Genomic DNA, 14,015 nt, shown 5'->3' on the forward strand with positions numbered 1-14,015 from the left:
AAGAAGTGACCATTAGCTGGCAAAGCCACCAACTTCTTATCTGAATCACTACCCATTTGCCTGTAGCCACGATAGAATACTTCTCCCCCAGAATAGTCTCCCTAAAGCATGGAAAAAAAGCTCAGATTCTTTATATCTTACAAAATACTATTTCTAAAAATATCGATTATTACCTGAGACCTGAATTCAGCTCATTCTCTTTGAAGATAAAGGAAATATATAAACTATAGAGGTAAAAGGGCTGAGCAAAGCAACTGTATGATAGGCTGTAGGAACACCAGTATACGAATGTATAGGAAATAGAGAGCTATGAATTGGTTGTTCAGCCATTCTGTAAAAAATTTAGAACAATGCCCCCAAAGTCACTAAAATTAATATACTCTTTGATCCAAGATAGCATTATTAGGCATATCCCAAAGAAATCAAAGACAGAGGCAAAGGATCCATTCGTACAAGAATGCTCACAGTAGTTCTATTTGTAGTAGCAAAGAACCAGGAACAAAATATGTGCTTTAGCAGTCGAGAATTGACTGCAGTATAGAAATGTAATAGAATGCCATTGTACCAAAAGAAATGACAAATAAAGGATTCAAATAAACATGGGAAAACTTGAATAAGCGATTCAAGTGTAATAACTAGAGTAAGAGCAACTTAGCTTGAAGATTACAAATATTTTTTACATGTAATTGGGAAATATTTTATGAAATAAATTATATATATACATATGTATATATATACACACAAACACATACATATATATTTTAAAAGTAGGAACTTTCTTACAGTTAACCTTATTCTTCACTTTCTCTATATTTAAAAAAAAAACAAACGATTTTTTTTTAAAGTAGGAACTGTCATATAAACTCACAACTGTTTAAGTTAACCTTACTATACTTCTTTTCAAAATCCAAATGGAATGTATTATTATTCTTTGTTAACTCTTCCTTCAAATCATTTTTTATATCTATTCCCTTCCAGACACTCACATACAGCTTAACCAGTGAGTTGTCAAGGGTCAAGTAGCTGACCAGTAAAAGAATCAGGCTTTTTTTCTGACTCCAAAGCAAAAGATCTTTTCAGGGCTTGAACTAGATGAATTCTAAGGACCCTTCTAAATCTAAATCTAGAATTTTAGAAACTTATGAGTTTTCTCCCAATATTAATTCTTAATTTATTTTATTTACTTATTTTCCCCAAAAAACAAACCCAATAGGATCATACCCGTGTGCTCCGGACATTTTAAACAAATTTCCTTCAGGTAAGCATTTGCTCTCAAGTCTAATCTTCTTAATTGAATCTCTGAGCCTAATCCTAGGATATGTAGTTCCACTATAGGTTGCTCCAAATTTTCGATAAGATGACAACATTGAATTAAAACCTGGGGAAGAGATAAAAGAGAAGAGAGGCTAAAATCATGCAAACATTTTGTAATGAAATAATGTATTAAGTTCTTTCTATTCCTTAAAATAAATGCATAATAAAATCATAGCCATGTCACTTCATTGTTCATTATATTTTTATTGCAATTTGGAATATTAATTCTATCCAAAGAAATATTCAACTATGCATTGCAATTTTAAAAAGTTGCTTCTCAATCAACTTTAAAAACTGGAAAAAGAAAGATTAAAAAACTATATCCTGTCATTTGAAAACACTAAGAGGAGGGTGACCAAGAGGTTAAGGATTCTGAGGCCATACTTTAAAAGGACTGCCTTGAGGTGGTTAGCTTCGAGAAAATCCGATGGAAGAGAGTTTTTATTTGAACATGTTCTGTTTGGTTCCAGAGAATAAAGTTAAGAAAAATAAGTGAATGCATGCAGTAGACAGATTTCTAAGAGATGTATGTAAAAGTGGAATGGGCTGTCTTATTAAGTAATGGAGCTCTTTCTCACAAGTCCTCAAGTGAAGCCTGGATGTCCACTTGTCTAGAATTTTATTGAAAGCATAATTCTTCAAGTAGAGGCTAAATTAAGTCTTGAGGTCCTTTCTGACATGGTGTTGTGTATTATTGAAAGAAGAACAAATCACTTAACCTTGTTTGCCTCAGATTCTTTTTCTGAAAAAGGAAATAGCAAACCATTCCAGTTTCTCTGCCAAGAAAACCCCAAAGAAAGTTCAAAAGAGTCAGACAGAATTGAATAACAACTAAACAAATTAAAAATAATTATAGAAACCAGTGGAGACCACAGTAACCAGGTAGCAAAGAGTAAGCTTCTTTTTAATCAGTCTCCATATCTGACCCTGAAACCAAATTACTAAAAAAGTTCTCTAATTTATAATCCTACTGATCTTTTTCATTGTACTCCATTGTACTCCAACAAGATTAATCATTTCAAGCCAGCTTGAACCTACTTCTTTTTCTTTTTAATTAATTAATTAATTTGCAAAACACATGCGTGGGTAATTTTTCCAACATTAACTCTTCCAAAACCTTTTGTTCCAAATTTTTCTCTCCTTCCCCCAACCCCCTCCTCTAGCTAGTAGGTAGTCCAATACATGTTAAATATGTTAAAATACATGTTAGATCCAATATATGTATATATTTATACAGTTAACTTGCTGCACAAGGAAAATCGGATCAAGAAGGAAAAGAAAAACTGAGAAAGAAAACAAAATACAAGCAAATAACAGAGAGAGTAAGAATGCTATGCTGGGTTCCACACACTGTTCCCATGGTTCTCTCTCTGGGTGTAAACGGCTCTCTTCATCACTGAACAATTGGAACTGATTTGAATCATCTTATTGTTGAGGAGAGCCACATCCATCATAATTGATTGTCATATAGTCTTGTTGTTTCCATGTATAATGATCTCCTAGTTCTGCTCATTTCACTTAGCATCAGTTCATGTAAGTCTCTCCAGGCCTTTCTGAAATCATCCTGCTGGTCGTTTCTTACAGAACAATAGTATTTCATAGCATTCATATACCATAACTTATTAAGCCATTCTCCAATTGATGGGCATCCACTCACTGAACCTATTTCTAAGAATCAGTGTAATGCTAAAATTTTCAATATGAGCATTTTTACATCAAAAATCATCAAATGTTACAAATCAAAGAACAATTTATTTTGATAACCTAGATTTAAAGTAATGCAGAAAATGATAACATATATTAAAGCTCAAAAAGTGTGTTGAGTATATCTTTTTTAATCAGAAAGGAAGAAAGGAAATGAGCATTTAACACACACACACACACACACACACACACACACACACCCCTAGAAGAGTATAACATCCTCTAAAATCTATAAAGAAATAAAAGGGGGAGGGAATAGCATAAGATGGAGTAGAGAAGGTTTACAGATTAACAGGAGTAGGATGAAGTCTGTAGATTAATGGGAAAAGAACAAAGAGGAAGGGGAAAGGAAAGGATTAATTAGGATAAGATGGGAGAAGATAAGGGAAAGATCCTTGGGGTAAGTAGGGATGGAAGGTTAAATAATTGCAAGGCAAGCTAGCAGGTAGAAGTAGTCAAAGTTAAAAAAGATGCAATGAAAAGAGAAATCTGGACTATATGTCAGGAATTTTAATGTCATTTTACACATGTGCATGTATGTGTATATGCATTATATTAATATGTATGTGTGTATGTAGGGTAGGTATGTGTGTATCCCCACACATGTCTAAATATTTCCATGCTTAACTAGAGCCTTGTTGAGAAAGGTAAAGTTGGGGAGGAAAGAGGAAAAAAAGAAGAAAGTAAGAAGTGCACAGCAGAGAATAAAACAAAACCTACAAGAAAGCAAAGATAAACAGTTCTGCACACTGTCTTCTACTATTTTCTATGCTTTCCTGAAAAAGAAATTTGTTGTTACCTATTTTGAATCCTTTCATGTTTTGCTGTGTACATGATGATTTTTTTTTCTTTTTATCTTTCTTTTCTATTTTGTATTTAAGTTTTAAATAAACATTTTTTAAAAGGAAAACATGCATGATACAAAAACAAAGCAAAAACAATATCCAGCATAGAAAAAAAATTGATCAAATTATAAAACTGGCCTTCCACTTCTAAGTTCAGGATTTTATCTTCTGTAATTTTTTCTATTCCTTTTCTGGTTAAGAATACATCTCCTATTCATATCCCATAAAAAGAAAGCTCTTCATAAACTGCACCCTACCTGTTTTTCCAGTCTTCTTACATTTTCCTCCCCTCCACATTCTCTATGGTCTGGATAGAGTAGTCTACTTGCTAATCTTCGCATATGATATTCAATTTTCTATTTCAGTGCCTTTTATTAGAGCTGAATCATTCCTTGGAATTTTTTTCCTCTTCACCTCCATCTTATTTATGTCTTCCTGACTTCCCTTAAGTCTAAGCAAAAATCTTATTTTCCCCAAGGAGTCTTTGTCAAAGGTCCCTTTACCCTATATGTATATCTTATTTGGGCATAGTCAATAGTTGTCTCCCCCATTAGAATATGAGTTCTCCTAGAGCAGAAACTGATTTTTGCCTTTCTTTGTAGCCCCAGCACTAAGCATAGTGTCTGGCATATAGTAAGTATTAAATACACTTTGAATGACTGATTGTTGACTCTTAAATTTGATTCTTGTGAAATCCTATGGTTCAAAGAAAGAACAGTGGGAAATGAATGTAAACTGTTTGCATTTTTGTTTTTCTTCCTGGGTTATATTTCTACCTTCTGAATCCAATTCTCCCTGTGCAACAAGAAAACTGTTCAGTTCTGCACACATATATTGTATCTAGGATATACTGCGACATATTTAACATATATAGGACTGCTTGCCATCTAGGGGAGGGGGTGGAGGGAGAGGGGAAAAATCGGCACAGAAGTAAGTGCAAGGGATAATGTAAAAAATTACCCTGTCATGGGTTCTGTCAATAAAAAGTTATTATAATATATATATATCATCTATAATATACCAAAAAAAAAAAGAAAGAAAGAAAAGAAAAAGAAAAAAGAAATCCTATGGTTCAAGGCATAAACCACCAGAAGAATATTGGTATTTAATATGTATGTTTTAAATTTAGGAAAAATCTTGAAATTGTTACAATACCGCAAATATAGTCCTTTCTGTTCTCTTCCCTTTTCAGTTCTGGAGATAATAAACTATCCACTTGTAGTGTCTGAACAAATATATTTTCTTATGAATTAGCACAATATCAACTATTCCTTCAACCACATATAAGAATTTGAATATGATTTACATTAACCAGCTTTGGGGGGGGGAGGGGGGTTGTATAAATTCCTCAGATAACAGTTTGGTAATCAAAACACATAGAAAACCAGAAGACAAATATAAGTCTAAAAGTTTACAAATAAGTGGTCAAAGATGATGAACAAATAGTTCACTGATGAATTGAAAACTATTAACAATCATATAAAAGAATGCTCTAAATCATTCATAAGAGAAATGAAAATTGACATAACTCAGAAGTCTTATTTTGTAATTGGTAGATTGGCAAAGAAAATAAAAGATGAGAACTGGCAATACTGAAGAGGTTACAGGCACACGAGTCACACAATCATTCTGGAAAGGAATTTGGAATAATGCAAATAAAGTGACAAAAATGTCAACCCTTTGATTTCAACTAGGTTTATAAGGAAGTCACTGATAAGAAGAAAAATCCTTATATTTACCAAAATATAGTTAACAGCATTTTTCATAATTATAAAGAATTGGAAGCAAAGTATATGCTCACCAAACAGGAAATAGCAAAATAAAATGTAGACACAAATAATAAAATATTACTGCACTATCAAGAGATCATAGAGATATGTGAAAAGATTCATACAACCTGATGCAGAATGAAATAAGCTGAACAAAATATATATATATAGCCAATGACCACAATTCAAATCAGAAGAGCCACAACATAATTAAAAATGAATGTATTAAAATTACAAACAAGAGTATAGCACCAGAAAAAGGACCCACATGTGCAAAAATGTTTGTAGCACCCCTTTTTGTAGTGGCAAAGAACTGGAAACTGGCTGCCCATCAGTTGGAGAATGATTGAATAAATTATGGTTTATGAATGTAATTATAGATTATTGTTCTATAAGAAATGATCAGCAGGATGATTTCAGAAAGCCTTGGGGAGACTTACATGAACTGATGCTAAGAGAAGTAAGTAAAACCAAGAGAACAAGATTATGTGATGATCAGTTTTTAATGGATGAGACTCTTTTCAACAATGAGGTGATTCAAGCCAATTCCAATAGACTTGTAATGGAGAGAGCCATTTGCATCCAGAAAGACTATGGGGACTGAAGGCAAATCACAACATAGTACTTTCATCGTTTTTGTTGCTCTTTGCTTACTTTTTTCCCCCAAATTTCTATTCCCTTTTTGATCTGATTTTTCTTATGCAGCATGACAAATGCGGAAATATGTACAGAAGAATTGCACATGTTTAATATATATTAATTACTTGCTGTCCAGGGGAGAGGGCAGGAGGAAGGGAGGGAGAAAAATGTGAAACACAATGTTTTGCAAGGGTGAATGTTGAAAACTATCTTTTCATGTATTTTGAAATACTATTTTAAAAGCTATTATTAAAAAAAAATTTTTTTTAAAGAATCTCAGGGCAGCTAGGTGGTGCAGTGGCTAGAGTACCAGCCCTTAAATCAGGAGGATCTGAGTTCAAATTTGGTCTCAGACACTTAACACTTCCTAACTATGTGACCTTGGGCAAGTCACAACCCCAATTCCACAGCAAAAAAACAAAACAAAAAAAAAAAAGAATCTCACAGAGAAGGATTTTTTTTTAAGTTTCACACCAAAGAAGAAATATGATAAGATATCCCCATCTCACTTCTTTGCAAAAATAAGAGCTGTGGGGGCAAATGCTTGAGAAACCAATATGGCTGAGAAAAGGGAGGAACTTGCCTGAGCTCTCCCAAATTCTCTTCCAAAAAACTTTAAATAATACCTTAAAATAAAAAAGTGACAGATATGGGGCAGCTAGCTGGTGTAGTGCACTGATAGAGTATCAGCCCTGAAGTCAGGAAGACCCGAGTTCAAATTTGACTTCAGTCACTTAACACTTAAAACGATTTTAAGCTCAAGACAATTTAGGTCAATATTAAATGTCATTGTGTCAGTGTCAGTGAGATTGGGGACAGTTCAATGCTTATGCAACCAGCACAGGCCTTGACCAAACAGCTAGCCGCCCTTAGGGATGACTGAAATCAGTAACAGAGAGTCTTCTGGTACTCTCAGACTACAGATGATAAAAAAAAGTCAAACAATAAAGGAGATTGAAGGACTCTTATTACATTGTTCCTACTCAAATATGAAGTACAATCAAGGAGAAAATATTTCAAGCAGTCAGAAAGAAATTATTCAAATATTGTGAATCCACCATCATGATAATGATAGCACAAGAATTTTGGCAGTTTCTATATTTAAGTATCAGGGGGCTAGGCACATGATATTCTTGATGACAAAGGAGCTAGTTTTTGGGAGTAAGGGGCAAGACAATTGGGATTAAATGACTTGCCCTGAATCACACAACTAATATGTGGTAGTATGATGCCAGATTTGAACTCAGGTTCTCCTGACTTCAAGTCTGGTGGTTTATCCATTGCAAGGAGCTAGGATTACAACTGAGAATCACCTAAACACTAAAACTAAGAAAAATTCTCCCAGAAAAATAAATAACATTTAATGAAACAGAGGACTCAAAAGAAGCACAAATAAGTAATATTAAAGAAAATTCATAAGGGATTTGTGTGTGTGTGTGTGTGTGTGTGTAGTTGAAGAACTTCCAGCAGCTGTATGTAGTAAAGATAAGGTGAAGAACTTCCAGCAGCTGAACTTCCAAGGACATTTAACTTCCTCTTCTGTATTTTTAGTTTCTCTAGGTCTCTGTGACCTGCGTGAGTATGTTGAGTGGTAGCCAATATATACTTAGATTTTAGACATATGTATTTAACCTTGAATGAGGACATTTATCACTGTTCAAGTTACCAACATCTGGCCAATTAGTTGCCTGATGTATGGTTCCTCCCAGAACTAGGAATCTGCTGTTTTTGGCACGAATAACATCCAATTAAGGGGTGGGGGGTGAGGGGGCACCTATCAATGTTCTCCAACTCATGATATAATCCTTTGTATCTAAACCCTATAAAAAACTGTATACCTTATCCCCTTCTTTAGCCCTTCTACCGTGAGCTCTCTCTCTTTCCCTCCTTGCGGTGGAATTGCTCATTCTCATGAGAATTAATTAAATAAACAACTTTTCTGCTTTTTACTTCTGAGAGGTCTCTGAGTAGTCATTTTTGGATAGGATTTTCTATCCCTCACAGATTCAATTAAGTTAAGCCATTTACATTCTTACATGGGAAGATGATAATTGTAACTCCTAAAATTTCTCTCATTATTAGGACAACCAGAGGTATATGTAGGTACTGGACATGGGTAGGAATTGAATATGATAGGATCCTGATTATTTGAAAATTATAAAATTAAAGGATGAGGAAGAAAAATGTATTGGTTAGAAGGAAAAAAGAAGAGGCAGAATGGGACAAATTCTCTCACATAAAAGAGGCAAGAAAGAGCTTTTATATTAGAAGGGAAGATGGAAGAAGTGGAAAAGAGTTCTTCAAATTTATTATCAACAGAACTGGCACAAAGAAGAAATAACATATACACTCAGTTGGGTATAGAATTCTATCTTACCTCTCAAAAAAGCAGGAGGAGAAGAAAAAAAAAGGAGGGTAGGATAGGGCTGATGGAAGGGAGCTTATTAGGGGAAAGCAGTAGTCAGAAACAACTTTTTAAAATGGACAGGGGGAAATTAGAAAGTAGGAAAATAAAAATGGACAGGATGAAACTGGAGAGAGTAGGATAAAACAGGCATAAAAAATAGAAGGAAACAGTAATCATAACTGTGAAAAAAAATTTGCAGCAAGTTTTTCGAATGAAGACTTCATTTCTCAAATGTGTAGAGAACTGAATCAATTTTATAAGAATTCAAGTCATTCCACAATTTATAAATGGCTACAAGATATGAATAGGTGCTAGAGTACCTAGCAACAAGGATGCTAGGGAACAGAATAACAAAAGTCTGCATTAATCTTGAGACCCTTCATCATGTATCTTGCACACAATGCCCCATTTGCATAGGCAACAAGTCTGTGCAAAGACAAGTCTTGTGTAAACCTGACCCGTGGTCTTTGGCTGGTTGGATCTCAGTCAGCTCACTCTTGGAAATGGATATTGAGACTTCAGGTGTGAATTCTGCCTCATTGGCTAAAGGTCCGGGGTACACATCCTGTAGACATGCCAGGACAGACATCGAGCATGCACCAAATCGAGATTGCTCCCACCCTCTCAGGAGTTGGGCTCCTGGATACACAAGCTAAACACATACTTGTTGTTGGGGCACGTTGGCAAGGGAGATGAAAGGGGTATAAGAACAGGACAGCAGAAGGGGAGGGAGGAAGCAGGGAAGCAAGGAAGCAAGAAAGCAAGGAAGCAGGAGGAGAGACAAGATGATGTAACCAAGCAATAAAGCTTCTTTAACTGCATAAAGGGTGTCAGAACTGCTCTGTCATATCTGGAGACAGAGATGTCCATCTCCAAAGGTCATAAAGGGAACAATAATTGTGGGTAAGTGCTCAGACATCAGCTGGTGTCAGCTGGTCTACACCAGCTGGGGACCCCCAACAAATAGGCAGTTCTGAAAAGAAGAAATCAAAACTATCTACAGTTATATGGGAAAATGCTCTGAAACCTAAGGTACCATGCCACATTTATCAGATTGGTTAATATGACAGGAAAGGAAAATGAGAAATGCTGTGGAGAATGGAGGAAAATTAAGACTCTAATGCACAACTGGTGGAATTGTGAACTAATTCAACCATTCTGGAGAGTAACTTCGACCTATTTCCAAAGAGCTATAAAACATGCATACTCTTTTACTCAGCAATACTACTAAGTATCCCAAAGAGATAAAAAGCAGAAAGGGAAAAGATCTATATGTACAAAAAGTATTTATACTGGTGACATCAACTGGAGAATAGTTGCACACATTTTGGCATATGATTACGATGGAATACTATTATACTATAAGAAATAACACGCAGGATGCTCTTAGCAAAATCTGGAAAGACATGCATGAACTGAAGAAAAGTGATGTGAGCAGAACCAGGAGAACATTACACACAGTTACAGTAATACAGTATGATGATTATCATAATGATGACATTCTTACTAATACAAAAATCCAAGACACTCCAAAGGACTTATGTTGAAGCCATATCCAAGGCTTTCATCTCTACTCTTCTTTTTTTATATGTTGTCAACCCAGTTAGAAAATTTCATTTCATAAAAAATTCATAAACTAATATTTTAAAATTTACCTATTTTTCTGAAGGAAAAAAAAATCAGATTTGGGCCCTCTAGGATCTTATCATTAAAGCAGAGGCTGTGAAATAAAGAAAAAGACTAGGTTTTCAATATTGGTGGAGGGGAAGGTAAGAACAGAAAAACTTAGCAGTTTTTAAATTTAGATCCCAAGTTCTGCCACTTTATTCTATAAAATAATTAAGGTAACAGTGATAAGGTCTAAAGGAAGAAGCTGAAAACAACAGATTAAATCAATCCATCTAGCATCAAACCTGGGAGTATGAGGATGGGAAAGAAAGAAAAAAGTACAAAGTAGAGAATAAAAAAGTAAGAATAATAAGGAAAGAGGAGAAGATCCTATGGCCAAAACTTAATCAAGACAACTATTTTGAAATTTGAAACACAAGGTTTTGCAAAAGTGAATTATCTTTGCATACATTTGGAAAAATAAAATACTATTAATTTTAAAAAGACAACTATTTCAGAATGCTGTTACTGTGTAAAGATTTTTCTAAGTAGGCTAGTATGAATATATCAGGATTTGATTATATATTATTAAATTGAATAGCATCAGGATATTCATTTAGGAAATTTAAGATTTATTCCCTAAATTAAGAAAAAGAAGAAAAAAAAAAAATACAGGCACATATAACAAAAAATATGTTTTAAATTCACGCTAGAGTCAGATGAAAACAACAGTTTTCAAGGGCAGAACTACATTTTACAGTTGTAAAAATGACTAATTAAATTTCTTAAATATCTATTCAATTTTACCATTATACATACCTCAGGTATCTCAAATTTGATTGTCAAGTCAATCAAATTTGTGGGCTCTTCTTTTTGAGTCTTTCTTTGTCGAACACTGTAAGTGGGGCTCCTCGTTTTAATTGGCAGACAAGGAGCTTCTTCTATTGGACTACAAGGAGCATCAAAGAATTCCTCTTCTGATTCTAAAAGTCACAGAATGTCATTATTAAAGAAGAGTAAATTGATTTTGTTATAATAGTTATAATGTATGAATATTTAAATACTAGCATAATAGTCTAATAATAAATTAAAGTAATAAAATAATTATGTATTTAAAGAATCTTAAAATTTCTTCTCAAAAAACAACATTCTGGGATGAATATAACACTAATGTATAACCAATATTTTCTCAATTTAAGGAATTTTTCTTAAATTTTCTTTAATTTTCTCAATTTAAGGAATACAACTCATAAAATATTCTTCCACAATCCATTATATAAAAAAAAAATGTTACTTAGGAATTTGTTTCATATCAAAAAATACCTAAGGAAGCTAGTAAGCTTAACAGGTTCACCCCTGCCTAAATCATTTGGATTTTAAAGCAATACCAAAAATAAGTGACATTTTGGGGGTACTCTCAAGTAAACCTGAAAACAAATCATTTAATCAAACTAGTATATAGCAAGAGACATTAGAGATCATTTTTCTAAAATACTCATTTTATAGATAAAGTGAGATTAAAAATCTCACAGCCAAGGTCATATATGTACTACTGATAAGTTTACTCAAACTTAGCCTCTGACTAACAGACTGAAAAATAGATCTTATCGTTAAGGAATATAATGAAATAATGCTATTTTTTCTCCCTGAAAATTCTTTAATATGCCTTTAAAAGGATGCCCATAACCAAAGATGAAAAAAGAATGTTAGAAAAATGGCAGTGCAACAGAAAAGAGTAAATGTTACCATATAAAGTCAGTCATTTAACTTTTATTAAACACTTAAAATATATTAAGCACTGAAGATACAGAGAACGGGAAAAGATTCCCCACTCTCAAAGAGCTCACATAGTTTAACGGTAGAGAAAAGATGCAACAATTATGTCCAAACAAGAGATAGAGATAGATACATACACATATGGAATAAAATGGAAATAATCAATGAAGGTAAATGGACTAGAATTAAAGGTCATCAGCAAAGATTCTTGTAAAAGGTAGAATTTAAGCTGGAATTTAAAAAAAAACAGGAAAACTGTGAACTAGAGATAAGACAAAAGCATGGAGGACAATGCTTTAAAATGCCCAAACCTGAAGGTCAGTCTTCTTTGAGGAATAAGAAGGTCAGTGTCAGTGGATCACAGAGTAAACAAAGAAGGATAATGTATAAGAACAATGAAAAGAAAGGGTACGGGTCGGGTAAAGGCCATCAAAATATTTTTGAGACATCCTGTTGCCCTAAGCTGAAGTCCAGTAAGCAGACTGTGCCCTGAGCTTGGTGAAACAACAGTCTTTTGCTCTCTGGATGATCTCACATTCTGCCAAATTGTATTGACTGGACCAGAATCAGGTGTTCACTGAGGGAGTTTTTCCTCCTATTTACCAAGAAAGTGAGAGCCAGAAGCAGGTGATCCATCACACCTCTTTAAATGCTCACAATTCTAGTTTCTTATAACTGTTCAGTGAAGCGAACCAGGTAGTGCCATGCAAACTCTGGTTCTGTCCCCCACTGTGAGACAATCAATTTGGGAGACTGCTCCCACAGGACCTAGGAACATCTGCATTGTGTACACAGGAGCAAGCCCACTATGAGAGCTGCCTTTCAAGTCCTAAGAATGATTATGTCATGGTCCAGCCCATTTATAGTTTTTTCACATAGATAAGTCCTGGTTTTGCCCCAGCATGCTATCCCCTCCTCTTCAGGATGATTTCTGGTTGCAAGAGTGATCTGGATATAAAGAGCTTTGAATACCAAACAAAGGAATTTCTGTTAAGAGTTTTCAATTAGAAATTGTACAATATTTCAGAGTCTGATTCTTTTTGTACAGCAAAATAACGTTTTGGTCATGTATACTTATTGTGTATCTAAGTTATATTTTAATATATTTAACATCTACTGGTGATCCTGCCATCTAGGGGAGGGGGTGGGGGGGGGAAGAGGTGAAAAATTGGAACAAGAGGTTTGGCAATTGTTAATGCTGTAAAGTTACCCATGTATATATCCTGTAAATAAAAGGCTATTAAATTTAAAAAAAAAAAAAAAGAGTTTTCAATTAGAGAAGTGACATAGTCAGAACTGAGGAAGACCACTTTGACAGTTGAATGGAAAAAGAACTAAATTGGAGAGAAACTTGAAGCAAAGAGACAAAGCAACAGGCTACTGCAATTTTCCAAGCATGATGGCCTGAATCAAGGTGGTAGCAGTCAGAAAAGGTATTAAATGTGAGAGATGGTACAAAGGTAAAATCAACAGGATTTAGCAACAATTTGAATGTGGGGAATAAGAGAGACTACAAGGTTAAGAATAATACCAAAGAATAAAATCAGACCTGTGGTCTGAGAAGATGAGAGTCCTCTCAAAATTGACATGGAAAGTTAGGAAGAGATGGGGAGGGAATTAAGTTAAAGAGGTCATTGTTTACTACACTGAGTTTAAGAAGTTTATGGGAAATCAAGGTTAAATGTAGAACAGGCAGTTTAAGATATTGAGTTTAGAAGTTTGTGAGAAGATGTGAGTTTAAGAAGCAGAAAAGTTAGGATTGGATAAATAGAACTGAAAATTGTCAGAAAAAAAATGGCAACTGAAACCACAAGTGTTTGTACAATCACCAAGTAAAATACTACTGAAGGACAGAGGCTGAGGCCACAAGCTGTCTCTTAGTTGAAGTAACTTGATTGAAGATTCATCAAAAAGACTGAAAAGAAAATGCATATAGGAAGAAAGTCAGGAGAT

At 34.3% G+C, this 14,015-nt stretch overlaps 1 protein-coding gene across 6 annotated transcripts in view; it reads right to left on the reverse strand.

The window, feature by feature from the left end:
- VPS13A (vacuolar protein sorting 13 homolog A) overlaps positions 1-14,015 on the reverse strand; it is a 238,714-nt gene that overhangs the window by 152,368 nt on the left and 72,331 nt on the right. For all 6 annotated transcript variants that reach the window (XR_004230796.1, XM_031945506.1, XM_031945511.1 and 3 more), the window contains 2 exons: positions 11,106-11,269; positions 1,222-1,378 (listed from right to left, as the gene is read on the reverse strand). Coding sequence is in view for 5 of the 6 variants with exons in the window: in XM_031945506.1 (XP_031801366.1) it covers positions 1,222-1,378; positions 11,106-11,269 (321 nt within the window). In the remaining variant the exon portion in view is untranslated. The remainder of the gene's footprint in view (positions 1-1,221; positions 1,379-11,105; positions 11,270-14,015) is intronic.

This window comes from Sarcophilus harrisii, chromosome 1, assembly GCF_902635505.1.
Source record: "Sarcophilus harrisii chromosome 1, mSarHar1.11, whole genome shotgun sequence".
NCBI classification, from domain to species: Eukaryota; Metazoa; Chordata; class Mammalia; order Dasyuromorphia; family Dasyuridae; genus Sarcophilus; species Sarcophilus harrisii.